The sequence below is a fragment of the Hippocampus guttulatus genome, chromosome 11 (assembly GCF_054856545.1).
Source record: "Hippocampus guttulatus isolate MCC_2025c chromosome 11, RoL_Hgut_1.0, whole genome shotgun sequence".
NCBI lineage: Eukaryota > Metazoa > Chordata > Actinopteri > Syngnathiformes > Syngnathidae > Hippocampus > Hippocampus guttulatus.
Genome location: NC_141271.1, coordinates 10,071,911 through 10,086,538, shown reverse-complemented (window position 1 = coordinate 10,086,538; position 14,628 = coordinate 10,071,911). Strand labels below are relative to the sequence as shown.

The 14,628-nt window shown below is 39.6% G+C and overlaps 3 protein-coding genes across 16 annotated transcripts in view; all 3 read right to left on the bottom strand.

Annotated features, from left to right (window-relative positions):
- Positions 1-516: 516 nt before the first annotated feature.
- On the bottom strand, positions 517-2,432 carry tex30 (testis expressed 30). 2 transcript variants are annotated; one of them, XM_086123091.1, is made up of 5 exons: positions 2,370-2,432; positions 1,255-1,494; positions 1,123-1,174; positions 820-1,034; positions 517-733 (listed from the first exon to the last, which is right to left on the bottom strand). In XM_086123091.1, exons 1-5 carry the CDS (start codon positions 2,385-2,387, stop codon positions 572-574), a joined length of 687 nt encoding a protein of 228 aa, XP_085979217.1. In that variant the 5' UTR covers positions 2,388-2,432; the 3' UTR covers positions 517-571. The 2 variants fall into 2 exon arrangements, with proteins under 2 accessions (XP_085979217.1, XP_085979218.1); XM_086123092.1 differs by lacking the exon at positions 2,370-2,432 and adding an exon at positions 1,809-2,348.
- A 270-nt stretch (positions 2,433-2,702) lies between these two features.
- On the bottom strand, positions 2,703-9,752 carry poglut2 (protein O-glucosyltransferase 2). The gene is made up of 10 exons (XM_086123090.1): positions 9,232-9,752; positions 7,870-8,075; positions 7,440-7,645; positions 6,768-6,845; positions 6,154-6,326; positions 5,362-5,599; positions 4,976-5,185; positions 4,785-4,874; positions 2,995-3,099; positions 2,703-2,855 (listed from the first exon to the last, which is right to left on the bottom strand). Exons 1-10 carry the CDS (start codon positions 9,489-9,491, stop codon positions 2,838-2,840), a joined length of 1,584 nt encoding a protein of 527 aa, XP_085979216.1. The 5' UTR covers positions 9,492-9,752; the 3' UTR covers positions 2,703-2,837.
- Positions 9,753-10,640: 888 nt separating this feature from the next.
- Positions 10,641-14,628, bottom strand: part of stxbp5l (syntaxin binding protein 5L) — a 100,624-nt gene continuing 96,636 nt past the window's right edge. For 12 of the 13 annotated variants that reach the window (XM_086123089.1, XM_086123077.1, XM_086123081.1 and 9 more), the window contains 3 exons: positions 13,639-13,750; positions 13,314-13,534; positions 10,641-13,226 (listed from right to left, as the gene is read on the bottom strand). In XM_086123089.1, coding sequence (XP_085979215.1) covers positions 13,185-13,226; positions 13,314-13,534; positions 13,639-13,750 — 375 coding nt within the window. In that variant the 3' untranslated portion in view covers positions 10,641-13,184. The remainder of the gene's footprint in view (positions 13,227-13,313; positions 13,535-13,638; positions 13,751-14,628) is intronic. The other variant, XR_015102187.1, reaches the window with a different exon arrangement.

Below are 14,628 nucleotides of genomic sequence, written 5' to 3'. Positions count from 1 at the left end.
TGAAGTGGAATTGCTTCCATTGACTATATATGGAAATATACTGTATATACATGGACTTTTTACAACTATTAAAAGCATTTGTCCCACCATTTTTTAAAAGTAGAAGTCAAGTAAAAAATGTCAATTTCCAAAATGTTCTATGCACCCCCAGTAGTGTAAACATGGTATTCTGGTTTATATATTTGTGGAAAATAAATTTAGCTGAAAAATCCACCCGTTTTACCCAACTAAGCCATTTTGCCTTGTACTGCCACTTGAGAGAGTCAGAATGGCTTGCTTGTGCACACATTTTCTGTATAGGTAGATTTAAAATATATATACAGTATATATTTAGCTGGTTGTTTATTTTAAACAAAATCCCTTTCAGGTTTCATTTGTGTCACGTGGCTATATTTCCACAAAATAGATGCCAGATTGTGTTCAGTTTCTATTATTAGTAAAAGATAGATTTAGCTTTGAAAATAAACAGAGATATTATTCATATACGGTATTTTATGAAGTATGTCACATTACAGATTTATTACAACACTTTATTTCACAAAAGACAAAACGAGAGACATTGTAATATTATCTATGCTCCCCATTTGGTGAGCCAGGTGATAACATGAGAGTTCACCTCCTCTAATACAGACTCCTCTGACCTTCCCAACACTTTCAGGCCATGACTTCCTCCACTCAGCCAGAAAACCTCCACTTGAGCGCTCATCTTCTTTAATGTTCCCTCAAAAAGGACCTTGACAAAGAAAAAAAAAGAGAAGCAAAATCGTTATTATGATAAATGTCGACGATACACCGAAAAGACAAATTTAGTCTTGGCACCCTATCACACATGTTGTCCTCTGTGCCTGAAACAAAGAGGACAGCCATGTTTTCAGGTAGCCTCCGGATATCTTCACTGCGCTGTTGATGGGCATGAGTCTGTCCTGGGGGGTGTAGCGGAAAGGACAAACAGACGACACCTTGCACGACACCTTCCGATTCATCACTTAGTTGCTTGGCCAAGGCGGCGGCAGCACGGCAACCCATTGACCTGCCTGGAGACAAACATTTTTCCTTAGGCATATGTGGCACATGGATTTATGGCATTAAACCTCCATTCACTTACAGTATATTGCTGCTTACCTCCAAAGAACATGTTCTTTACGGTCCAGTTCGGCAAGGATTTCAAGTAGTGCTGGTTGAAAAACAAATACAGGAGGGCATTATATATCTATCCATGCCTTGTGATTTCTGAGCTAAAATACATGAACATACCCACACCGCACGATAAGCCTTCACTCTATACACCAAGTTGAGACCTTTGCATGTGAATCGGAGACACAGGAAGCCCTTTGAAGCCAAAGAGTGTGCCAGAGAAACAAGATGACTAAAGTTCATGTCTCCACCAGCTCCATGGGTCAGTATGACAGCTGTGTTAACTTTGTGCTCTGAGGAGGTAGGAACACACAATGTAGCCTCCAAACATTTGGTCCCAAATAGCACCTGCACACGTTCCTGAAAAACGCAAATGATTAATCAGACAACAGTAGAACAGCAAGTATATAAAGCAGTGGAAAAATAACAATAATTACGATTATTTTAGTTGTGTTGAGTGTTTGTTTAATGTGCATGACGGGCTAACAGTGGCTGACAAATCATCACCAAACTTTTATGGATTGGATTGGAATAGAAAGTTCGGAGGTTAAGTGCTATAATTTACAAACAAAATGAAGCACCGGAGCTATTAGTACAAACGGTTGCTTGTTATTAATTATTCCATACAGATCTTCAATGTTGAATTTTGGTGGCGCACACAATTTTTCACTTACCGTACAAAACAATGTTTTGCTTTCTCTTTTCTTTTGTTTGCTTTCATCGTTGATATTAAAATTTTAGCATTTCCTATTATTCAATAAGATATCTTTTCTCATGCATCATGCAGGTTTGTATTTTTAGGCCTATATAGTTCTTGCAATGGGTCTGCAGCGTGTCAAGAAACACAGCTGCTTAAAAATTAATCACTACTGAAAAAAAAAAAAATACAGCCAGAATATACTGTGGTAACAAAACATGCTACGGTCTAGCTTCTACTACGGTTTTAAAAATTTGATCTGATGCACAGTTGGACCATGCTCCCTCGCACAGATCAGCAGTCACTACATACTAAAGGAACGAAAGTAGCAGAAGGTACTTCATCCTTGCCGTTGGAGGTTTTCACATTTTAAAAAAAGTTAAGCTAGAAAAACTCGGAGAGTACCTCCAATACAGTATATAAGTCTTAAATTTGAGGGAGTTAGTGTGTCTGTCGCTCCTTTATTAGGATCGTAGTTTCTTGAGTCAGTTCGGTAAATATGACGTTGGCTGGCTGACTCAATTTATTTTGTTTTTACCTCGCAAAACTTGTCCATCAACGGCAGGCAAATTCACCAACAACTTCTGGTTTTCAATGCGGAAGTGCGTTCTACACAATATCCAGCAGAGGGCGACATCTGCATTGGCCAAAAGTGAGCGAGCGGGCGAAAGTAAATGAATAAGAACACCGTTGATATGCTCAGATTTGTTTCATGTGCAGGGTCCACAATGGTCACCAACAACAAAAACGAGAGCTATCCAATGGCAGCACAGTGGTTTACACATCAGTGGCACAGTTTCACAGTGTTCCATGTACAGTAAAACAACCCAGAGTAATGTCCGATTGCGGTAATTTCAGTAAAAGCAAAATATTTATTTTAAAATGATATTTAATAATGAAGTCATGGTATTTACAGTACTGAAATTATGGTACAAATTAAACATTTAATACAGTCAATATTTGGCAATACAGTTAAAAAAAATCTTGCAGTCTTCTTGAAAGTCCATCAAAGTTCATCCTTCACCTGTAAAACAAAACAAAAAAAAATAGTACAAGAGTGGTCATTGGTAAATAAAAATATCTATCTTAATATTCGTACAGCCTTTATAAATCATAAATGTTGCTTTAAAATGAGCACAAGGATGACATCACATTGTCCTTACCGGTGTCCGGTGGCAGGAACATGGAAAGAGTTCATCACCGGGATGTTCTACCAGCTCCATGCCCTCACGTATCTTTGGTTCAGTCACCTGGCCTTTAGCATATTCCTACAACAGAGCAATCTCGATTAAACAGAGATATAGAAAGATAGAAAGACTTTCTTGCTTGGCTCTCGACAAAGGCGGACGCTTTTGCTTTCTGCTCCTGTCCCCCCCACCCTGACCCCCACCCTTCCCTGCTCGCCACTCAGTCCGTGTGCTGTCTTTGTCTGACTTTTCCTAGCCTCCTGTCGTATTTTCATTCTAAAAACAAACATGGAATTGGTTGGCTGGTCTCTCGATGCCATCGACAAAATTTTCTCGATGAGAAGAGCAGGCAGTGGGGAGCCTACTTGCCCCTCGGGGACTTTTGCTGCTGGGTACACCCTAGATCCTTGGAGGAAGCGGAGAATAGTGTGCCTGTCAACACTCTCTGTTGAGGATGTGGATGACAACTACACTTTCGGCCTTCCGATAACAGGTATGCTGCTGTTTGGTGTTAGCAGTTTCCTGATCTATCGCAAAATTCAACCGACGGGAGCGGCTCTATTGGAAGTGAAGAGGCTGCCGGTCTAAGGATGGCATAGCACGGATGTCCAAAACTCAGACTCAGACTGTGCTCAATCACAAACTGTTGCGGTTTTGGAGCGTCTCTGCAAGTTGGTCAAGAACTTGGAGAAACTGGAATCCGTGCTCAAATATTGACTGAAATCACGGATTTGGCTGATCGATGCCACTAAAGAGACATAAGCCACGGACTCAAGGCTGTCTTAAATTCTTGGGCAGCCTGCTACCAAAACAACATCTGCTATCTCGACCTTCCCCAGATGAAAGTATGCACGGAAGCTAGTCCCCCACCATCACCCCCTCCTTCATACATTCCCTTGTTTCACCGTCTTCATTGTTTATGTCTTGTGACCTGTTGTAACTGTCATATGCTTGTGCAGGAGATTTTTGCCTCACTCAAATTATCCTCAAAATGAGGGTAGTTTGAGCGTGGGTTTTTTTTCTCCCCCTCTCCCTCCCTTGTGGTTTCTTTCTGACTTCCGGGTTGAGTGAACGCTGGCGCATTTTGGCTGCCGCTGCTCAACCAGTATTGTTTTGTGTTTTTTGTTATTGTAAAGTGTCCTTGGGTGTCTTGAAAGGCGCTTATAAATAAAATGTATTATTATTATTATTATATACGTAAGTGGCATAGTATACCTTGTTTAAAATAAATAAATAAATAAAAATCTTGGAATTACCCAAATACGACATGCATTTTTGCAAAGTATTGTTTTTGTGAGAGGGGAATGGTGATTTTTCTTTTTTTTGTGTTAATATCATTTGAACTTCATACATTCAGTTGTTCGATCAAGTCGAAATTTGACCTTGAATTTGAAGGGAAACATTGTGTATTCCTTTAAAAAAGGTCCATGAAGCAGCTTGATCTGATCCTGATCTGATGTCAGTACTTTTGGGGGTTTAGTGTAGGTGGCGATATGCAAAAGTGCAAAATGAAGTGGATAGTATCGTATTGCTGAAAGCGGTATTCATATTCACATCATTTATATTCAAGTATGGCTCACCAGTTATTTTTGAATTTGTAGTACTTCTAGTTCCCTGCAACAATTCTCTTTGTAATTAAATAATTAACTGAGGGAAACTACTTTCGAATCTGAGCAGATAGAAATTTAAACAGCCTCTAAACTAATTTTGTAAAAATTTTGTTTAGACTATATATTTCTGTTGGGCTCATAAAAAAAAAAGATTACCGTGAAAAGTTTGTAGTAATAACAAAATATTTTGTCTCCCATAAGTCGGTTGCGTACAAACTGTTGACCTGCCAGAGCAATTTTCTTGGCCTGAAAGACAGTAATCACAAGAGAATAAATAATTGCATGAACCATGGAAGCATACTTTTGAAAGCATGAATCTGATCAAGCAAATGAATAATAAGATCAACCTCTCTATCGTGGTCTCGAGCCCACTGGATCTTTTCCATCAGATCTCCGAGGTCCGCCCTGACCGGGATGTAGTGTTCCCACGGTATGAGCTCATTGTAGAAGTGCTCGTAGTAGCCGGAATCCTGCTTGAACACCACGCTGTCTCCGGCCAGAAGGTAAGGCAATCGATATGCGGCCACAGTGCCATCAATGTTTATTTGGTACTTGTACTGAAGCCAAAACAAACCGACAAAACACCTGAACTGACTGTGTTCACAGTACTTCCAGCAATTACAGTGTTTGATTTAAATCTGATATTTCCTTACTTAAGAGCACACCTTACTGTGCAGACGTACAATGAAATTCCAATTTAACGTCAGGTAAATAGTAAAAATAAACCAATCACCTTGAAGAAGTCAAAGAAGGAGACGTGCTTGACAAGAGGGCCGTATAAGCTCTCGTCGTGCTTGAAGAAGAAGAAGTTTGTGAAGGCAGCATCAATCATGTGGGGGTGGGCCCTGGACAGCTTGACTAGCTCCAGACGCTCTTGACGACTATCCCGCCCTCTCCAGAAGGCTGTGGCGTTCTTCTTGGCCCACGGTGGTCCTGTATTTGCCTGCACCGACATTATGTCCAGGCTCACTCTGTTCATTAGATATGAAAACACGTCATGTGTCAAATTTCAGTCTTCGCATACACAACATGTGACAAAAAGGTTCACATCAACATGTTCAGTGAATATCAAAATCAAAAGTGTACACACAACTGATCGAGGTTTTTGTGCGGAAAAAACGACACCATAAAATGTCAAACCTATTACATCATGGATTTAAACTATAACCTGTATGACTCAATTCAATTCAAAAAACATGTTTGTGAGAGGGGAAGTAAAAATGAAAAACTGAAATCAAGTGGTTGCACAAGTGTGCATACCTGCTTACTACTGTAGATGTGGCTGTGTTCAGAATCAAACAAGAACACATTTGTAAATAGGTCAGCACACACCACACATTTGAAAAAAAAAAAGGCATTTGAACAGCGGAGTGTAGGCGTTTTATGTCCACTGTATCCATTTGAAAAATATGCAGCAAGACATGGATTCATTCCCAAATACCAAATTTATAATATTAAAATACCAACACAGGTACTTCAAACCTAATTCCAACAACTAATTTCATTGAATTGCTTGAGTGCTTACCTCCCCATGGTCTCAAGAACAGACTCAGTGAGGTCATATGTAGGCATAACAATATCTCTGGTGTTGTTTGAGCCACACCAGGAGAAGATAGGATGAATGTTCTGAGGGGTTTTCCTTTTCTCGAGCGGCCAGTCACCCAGGTTAACAAAAAACTCCAAGTCAGGTAACTTTACCTAGACACACAACAATAGGTGTGTGTTAAATGTGAATGCTTGTATGTATGCGTGTGTTGTAAAAGACGTAGGCTGGATCTACACTGCATGTTCAAGTGAAAAGATTTTGATTGTTGTGCTGAGAAAAGGCATAAATGGGATGTGTTATGGCAGCGTAAATAAATTAAAAAAAAAATCATGAATTTGGTATCTTCAGATTGAGATCCGGCCTTGACATAAAAAATGATGTGTAGTGCATTATCTACCATTGTGTAAATTTGTTGTTTCGTGTCTTCTGTGAATATAAAAATTGGCATTGGATATATGCCACTTGAAATGTACCTGAAAAAGACTACCCCCCCCCCAAAAAAAACAAAACAACCCCATCTTATTTTAGCGTTGAACCAAAACTGGGCACCTGGATCTGCGGTGTAAATCCACCCTGAGCCAAATGCAACTTGCCTTTCTGGTAAGTGACAGGAGGATGGAATCCATAAAGATTCGGAAACCGACATGCTCACCAAGTGTTTGAACGTAGACCTAATAATGAAAAAAAGTATGAACAATTCAACAAAATCTTTTGAGTTTCATAATTTGATTACTTTCACCCAGCTTTAGTTTACTCCTCCACACAATCAAAAAAAAACTTTGAAGAGTCAAAGATTATATACTGTAACCTTGACCATATCTGTCTGACAACATGAAATACGAATTATAAGTTGCACAAAGAGGATAAATTATTGGATGTACTAGGGACCAACTATTATTAGTACAATAACCTACTTGAATATCTCCACTGGTATTTTCAGAAAACTACCCTTTTTCACACTCACACACACGCACACACAAACACACACACACACACACACAAACACACACTCAAACACCACTTTTTTATTATGAGAGGAGTACTATGGGAATTTAAAAAAAGGGCTGTTGAAGCAGGAATCTGCTGGGTGATCAATTGGCTTTATTGATTAATTGAGGTTTATTTGTCAAAACCACTTAAAAAAAAAGGTATTTCTTCTTACAAGTAAAAGTAGACGATCCATCAAAATGTGTACATTGATTTTTGAGGAAAAAAAATTTCAGGAGCTTTTATACGAAGGCCCAGTCTTGCAATACAGTATATACCTTGTTATCTTTGATGGTGTAGTGGCAGAGGCTTTGTCGCTGCCCAAAGCGTTGCGGAATCTCCTGAGCGTTGCGATCTGGGTCGACACTGGCGAATTGGGACATGTCCTGTTCTATCTGGGGAAAGGAGTGAGGGCAGTGCATATGGGAAAACCACACAGAGCCATCGATCTGCGGACAGTCACAGCCCTCATGGTACACTGGTCCTGATGAGACAAGTAGAAAAAACATCAATATGGTCAATATTTGTATACTGAATAAAATATTGTAACAATTACATCCTAGTTATACATGTATGCTGTCTTTAGAATAAATAAAGGGTTATGATTGTGAAAATTTGACAAAGGAACAAATTAAAAACTCAATTCTAAAATATGCCGGGACCGATTCAACTTTACAGCTTCCAATGTGCTGTTACTTCACAATCCACCTCTGAGAATGTATGGAGACTCGGCCACATGTTGGTCCATGAGCAGAACATGGACGTGAAGGTCTGTGTAGCTTGCGTACATTCTGTAGCGAACCAGGAAAGACCCATCTTGACGATCCAGAACCTGAATCCAGATCCTGGTGAAATGCTCCAACGGAGACACGATCTTTACCTCAAAGGTTTTCTCCCCTGGCGAAGTTGTTAGACTGCGGGAAAGGGCAGAATATATGTCGTTTTGCACAGGTGCTATGCACATATGTTAGCCTTGTAAATACTTTGCAGGAGTAAAGTGACTTTAATGGTGACCACACTGACCTTTGCCCCAATAATGACAGCGAAAGACAGTAACTGAGCTAAAGGAATTATTTCTCTTTCCCGGAAAGTGAACAACAAACAATACAGATATTAACAAATTAAATTCATCAGTGCCCAGTGTTATTAAATATGAATGATATCACTCTGGTGTCTGGTGGAGGAGGACCTGTTATGGAGACAAGCGATTATTTCTCACTTTACTTTGCAAAGCTTCCATATGAGTACACTAAAACAATGAATTTACTATTCGACTAATGCCTTTGTGACATTAACAGTCAAAGGTGGGCACTGTTATGTTTGTAGTTGCAGCACTTTGGCTCTCATTAGATGGCGCAAGGGTGCCTGTGCTAAGAATAATACCTCGAGAATAGCAATGTGTTTATGGTAATAGGTTCACAACATGACGTTTTGAAAATGATAAGCTGTCATGTAAGACTTATATGTGAACCGGTACTCGTGTTGCTTCTTGATAGGCAACGTGTGTGCGTTAGAGACAGCAGAATAAATGGAACGTGAAGCCCGGGCGGTCTTTGGGATGACAGGTGTCACATTTTGCACCTGGGGGGCAACTAGTTTCTAATCTGTCTACTCCCTCCTCGTTGAATGGCTCACACGTCAACAGCCGTGTTATTGTGCACGTTTTGACAATATTTATAGCTTGACTCTTTTCTTTGCTGTCAAGCAATATCTACGAGTGGCTTAAAATGCGGCACCTCTGTTCCCCTGGAATAACTTTCAAGAAGGGCATATAAAGGTAATTAAGTAGGTGGGAATAAGAAACAGTGGAATGTGAGAACTTGGAGTGTATATTTTAACCGAAGTGTTCCAATGGTGCAAATCGTTCAATACTTTACGAGGTAATTCAAGCGTGATTGAAGATGGAACAGTCGCACGCCTTTACGAGTCTTGCAATGGTACAACATAGATGTGACAGTGACAGCATCCCATGTATGTTACAGTGACTGTATGCTGTCTGTAAAACACAACAGATATTTATTTCCGTTACAACGCTTACCATCACAGTTTACTGTGTTGTACTGTACTTACTTTCTTCCTGAGCGGTCCACTGCCTGGATGAAGAAAAAACGAGCTGGAAGGACAATGTTTGGATCTAGTCCGGGTCCCCAGACAAGAGTCTTTGCGGCGTTCGGAGCCGCCGAGTCGGCCCCTGGAGTCGCCGAGTCGGCCCCAAGAGCCGCCGAGTCGGCCACAACCCCCGAGAGTTCTGGTCGGAACACAGCCAAACTCAAAAGAGACCACAAAAATAGTCGGAGCGACATGATAGTACAATGTTCACCATCCGCCATTGTTGATTGTTTATATTCGTCTTCCAGCTGACTTAAATTCCTCTAACTTGCCATTGTTTCACTAAAATCTCCGGTTACTGATATTTGGTTTAAAAACAGGGGTGCCGTTACAGTGTCTCTTAGTTCCACTACCATTTGAGGTCCACTACTAGACTGTTGAATGTTTAGACGTGTCCACTAATATAGACGATTATTTGTTGTTAGTTGTTTTCCAGTGTTAGCTTCAACGTTAGCCGCTCCCTGTACTCTTCATCGCGAAGCTACAAATTATGCGAATGAGTCGGAGGAGGCAGGGAGGAGCGAGCTTTCCGATTGGTCAGTTCTCCGCCCACTGAGACGTTTGATTGCGCGTTAATCCGGAAGTCATGAAATGACGTATGCGCCAGCTGTATGCAGATGCTATGCAGAATAGTTGTGGCAGTCACTATTTAGTCATCCGTATCACGGATCGGTCTGCTATCACTAGAGTTTGTGCGCTATTAAGCAACGAAGACTATTTTATAATGTTTGTAACCAATTGCGGTGAAGACACTTGATTGCCAGAAAAGTAGAAAAGAGCGCATCTGAATTGAAAAAGTGTTGGTTAGTGTTGCCAGTGTGATATCTCCCAAAACGTGTAGGATTTTTTCGGAAAAAAAAAAAAGTTTGGTTGGGTCGTCTCACCACAAGAAAGAATGGCTACCCTGCTAGTAGGACTCAACTGTCCCATCAATTTCAGTCTATATCAATGTCAAAAACAGCACATCATCTGTCAAAAAGAGCACACAATTGATCAGAGCTATAGAAAAGTAAAATAAATAGGTAGTCTTTCATTGATAATGTTAACTATGTCTGAATTTCTACCACGTCTATTTTTGAATCAACTCTCCTGTTAAAGTGTAAATTATGTGGGACTGCATTATCTATTTTTTTTATTTTTATGATTGATACATCACACGTTAAAATTAAAGCAATTCTGGGCTAAAATCATCCTCAATTAAGCTATTTTCCCAATCTCCTTAATCACGCTGCGAGACTTCCATACTCTGCCTCGGTCAAATAACATGGGTAGGTTGGTTTACTAATGTAGCATAAGAGAAACCTTGGGCTTTCAAAAGATGCTTGGCATGAAATTACAAATACTGCACGAGTGATCAATACAGCTCTCAATGATGTACATCAATCCATGTTTATTATCAGTTTGCTTCTGCATCAACATATGTTCAGCTCTTTTAGTCAAGTAATCTCTATTACACTAGTATAATATTAAGAAGAAAAAGTGGTAGAATCCATTTAAAGAAGACAAACTTTGCTGCCATAATACAGAAAACTTGAGAATGTTTTTCCCCCCAAGGGTATATTACTGTGTGAAGAACAACAAAGTTTCAGTGGTTTAGACAGAAACGGAGTACCAGCAGTGACAGGTACAACATATATAGAGAAAAATACCCCATCTGTATCACATTTTTGTTTGTCTCACCCAACATTGAAAAGTACAGTTAATATATAAAAACAAAGAAAACAAAAACACCCTGTCAACTGAGGTCACTTTTTTTTCTTGATACCTTTTTTTATTCCATTCAGACTGTGTCGAAAATAAACTTAATTGAAGGTACAGAGAACCATTTTTGACAAGTTCAAGCTGTCTCACTGAGTCAAAATAAATGTGCGTGTCTCATCTATTGAAGTGTATGGGTGAAAATAATGAGTCTCGGTAGCCTGACAAGCAGGTCTAAATGTCTAATAATGAAAGGAGACATCACTGCGGTTATGTTTCACTGTACTTTGCATGTGTATGTTGGTGTACCGCGATGCAGGTGCGCGATCAACATAAACAAGGCGCAGTGATTAATTTGTGTCAATGCTTGTGTGCATAAAGGCCTGATGTGTAAGAGATTTTTTTTTTCCAGATCATTTTAAAATACAAAGACACAGGTACAAAAAAAAATCCTCTTCACTCGATGTCGTTGGCCTCTGTCGCGTAGCACTGACATGTACAACACAATCACAATATGATACACCACCATGTATCATGAAACAGTTGCTGTTTTTAACATACAAGGGCCTTCCATTTGAGAGGCTGTCACCATCAAATATAGGACTTGCGACAAGAGGATACCATAATCATCAAGAACAATATTGAATGAAATAAAGTAACACAGTTGCCTTTAGTTGAAATTGCTGCTCTTTTATACATGAACATCTTCACTGACTCACATCTGAATAGTACTGGAAAAATACTGTTTATTTATTTTTTTCTGAACCATTTACTGATAAACGACTCACAAGGAAGTTGGTTGAATGGATGATGAAGCCAACTCCTCTTTGCGCTGCCGTCACACAGACAGCAACAATCACTGTTATGAACACGCAGGTCCATTAGAATCCTGAAAATACACAAGTCACAACTTGTAACAACTGGATTGCAGAGATATGAGAGGGTGGCAGTTCTTTTTAATTGCTTTGGCAGAGACTGATCGTATTGTATTGTAATGTTTATCAGTATTTTGTTTTTAACATGTGGCACTCATTCTTCCACATACACACATCATCATTTTCCACTAAACCAGCACATCTCGCAAAGAATGACCCACACAACATAAAATCATAAGTGTTATTTGGAAAACAACATATTTTTGACCTCATTAAATGCCCTTTTAACATCCGTCAATATCTCATCTGAGTGTAACCGGAGGCATATGACCACCACGACTCACTAGCTCTTTGTGACTTCACACGAATTGCACTCGTCTTCCTTATGGCATGTGAGTATATAAATTTATATCAACATATGGTGTGTTGCCCAAGCCTTTGCATACATGTCAAATTATTCTTTTCTGAATCCTGAATTCTGAATGGTAGTTGGGGAGGGGAATATAGCCTCAACATTTCTTGTATTCGAAAGTCGCAGCAGCCCAAACATAGACTTGATTAAACGGTGCGGTTCATAGCAAAATCCGTCTATGGTTGCACTATGATGAAGCCAAGAGTACCTGGTATCAACAAAGCTTTACTATTATATTTTAGTATGTGAAGAGAGAGCTAACAATGTGCATTTGAAGTGTGTCAAGAATTATTTGCAGAAAAAATGTCAAAAGGAAAACGAGGAAAGGGAAAAAGAACACAAGTTTTGGCTTATTAGCGATGCAGGTATACATTTCTGTTTTTTTATATATAGATTTTTTTCGTCAATATTTCAAAAAATAGAACGTTTTTCATAGTTTCCGTAGTTGGTTATATTAATAAATTAAAAAAAAATAATTGAATCTCCTGTCAAAGTAGCATTAAAGTAAGCATGCTGCTTTTTAATATGGCAGTTTGATATTTTGATAGTCATTCCTTTTTTGTTTCATGCATGTCATGTTGATTCCTTAATGGTTGAGTATCTACACAGTGACGTCCAAAAATAGCCAGGACACACACACACACACACACACACGCGCACACACACATCCACGCATTAGGTACACACGCACACATCCAGTCCTCTAAATGCTACCATTCTTTTTCTCCCCATCTTTTTTAGCAAATGATCAAATGAGGATCTCTCCTGTCCTCTTACTGTGTGACGATGTTGCACACTTGGCTCAGAAGCCATAAAGAGAAAGTCTGTCAGCCTGTCTTTTATTTGCTCTCATCCGCTGAGTTAAAATTCCTGCCCTTGGCACAGCGCCCTCAGAAATCCATCAGTCGGCCTCACTTGGCTCCCGTTAACTAGAACTGGTACCACTTCTTGTCCTTGCACTTCAACATGAGCTGTAATGAAATGTCACAACATGTCACCGTTGAGAACTTTTTAAAGTACGGTACATAATTTCACTGTTCTAAAGGTCTTGGCTTTACCTCATGAGCATGCTTGGAGAAACTTTCTGCACTGGTCATCATAAGGGCAGTTCTCTCTTCCAGCTCACCGAGTCTCTGGCCTCTTTCATCCAGAGCAATCCGGGCCCTGGCGAGCTCACCCACTGCCCCACTAGCTGCCACCTTCATGCCCTCCATCCCTCCCTGACCAGGGATGTGTTGGGCCAAACTCCGAGATGCCTTACCCGCGGCTGCCTCACCAACTGTGGGCCAGATAAGATAAATAAAATTAAGTAGGTATACCATCATTTTCTGAGCCGAGATATTTTACAAGAAAAATACAAGAGAAAAGACCAGAAATACACACAGAGCTCCTCCCTGTCGAATGTGTGAGCATTTCCCCCGAAGAAGCCCTTCAGGAAGCCTCTATTCTGGGCTTCTGGTGTTTCTGTTGGTGTAAACAGCTCTCCGAGCATTTCCTACAAGTGATAACAATGCTGTAAGAGACACTACAGCAAGGTGGTAAAAAATATACCTATGACCAGGCATCACATCTGCGTCATGTGTTGTCATTAAAATAAAAGATTTTACCTTTCACCTCCAAAAAAGGTGACAATGAGCACACATTCATCTCATTATGATTGGAGCCTATTGAATACTGTATATGCTGCATCTTCATTTTACATCAATGTCCTTGAAAATATATATTAAAAATGTTACTCTTATTTAGTGTATGCAAAATGCATACATTTTCCCATAACCTTTGCAAATTACAAAACACATGTAGATGACAATCATCCTACCTTGTTAATATTTCCCAGATAGACTATGGTAGATTCAATTTTTTTTTGCCTTGAGATGGCAGTGTAGCACCATCACCTTAACAAAGTTTTTGCCAGTTGTTTTCACTGCAGTACAAACTAGGCTGAAAAGTTGTACATCAATCATAATAAAACTATCCGTTGTATAAAAGAAAAACCCTCACAGTCCCTGTGTAGTGAAAATAAATAGGTCTTGTAAATTTGGCATATGACAGAAAAGAGTTTTACTAACGACTCTGCCAAATTGTGAATGATGAAGAAAAAAAAATCAAGTATAGAAAATGAGGCTTCAAAATCATGAAAAATTGAACATGTCTGCTCAATGCGCTGAAACCACATCCCACTCAACTGTCAACTGCCAATCAAATACCACTACAGCAACCTGACAAAGTGGTGAAGTTCATTTTTTTACTTTTACGTCATCATCTTTCTTTTGCCAACACTTAACTACACATTTGAGCCAGAAAATATATCCACTGAAAGCCTCAGGTGGATTGGAATGTATCCCACCCAATGAGGTGCTCTATTTCAGCTTG

Bases quoted from the DNA above. Each gene is read 5' to 3' on its own strand.
- poglut2 (XM_086123090.1), bottom strand. From the start codon at position 9,491: ATGGCGGATGGTGAACATTGTACTATCATGTCGCTCCGACTATTTTTG. The intron at 7,646-7,869 runs GTGGATTGTGAA...TTGTCTCATCAG, and splicing joins GTCTCCATACATTCTCAGAG to GACCAGTGTACCATGAGGGC. The intron at 6,327-6,767 runs GCAAGTTGCATT...TTGTGTGTCTAG, and splicing joins TCCTGTCACTTACCAGAAAG to GTAAAGTTACCTGACTTGGA.
- tex30 (XM_086123091.1), bottom strand. The intron at 1,175-1,254 runs GTATGTTCATGT...TTTTTCAACCAG, and splicing joins AGGCTTATCGTGCGGTGTGG to CACTACTTGAAATCCTTGCC. The intron at 734-819 runs GTGCCAAGACTA...TTCTTTGTCAAG, and splicing joins AGGACAACATGTGTGATAGG to GTCCTTTTTGAGGGAACATT.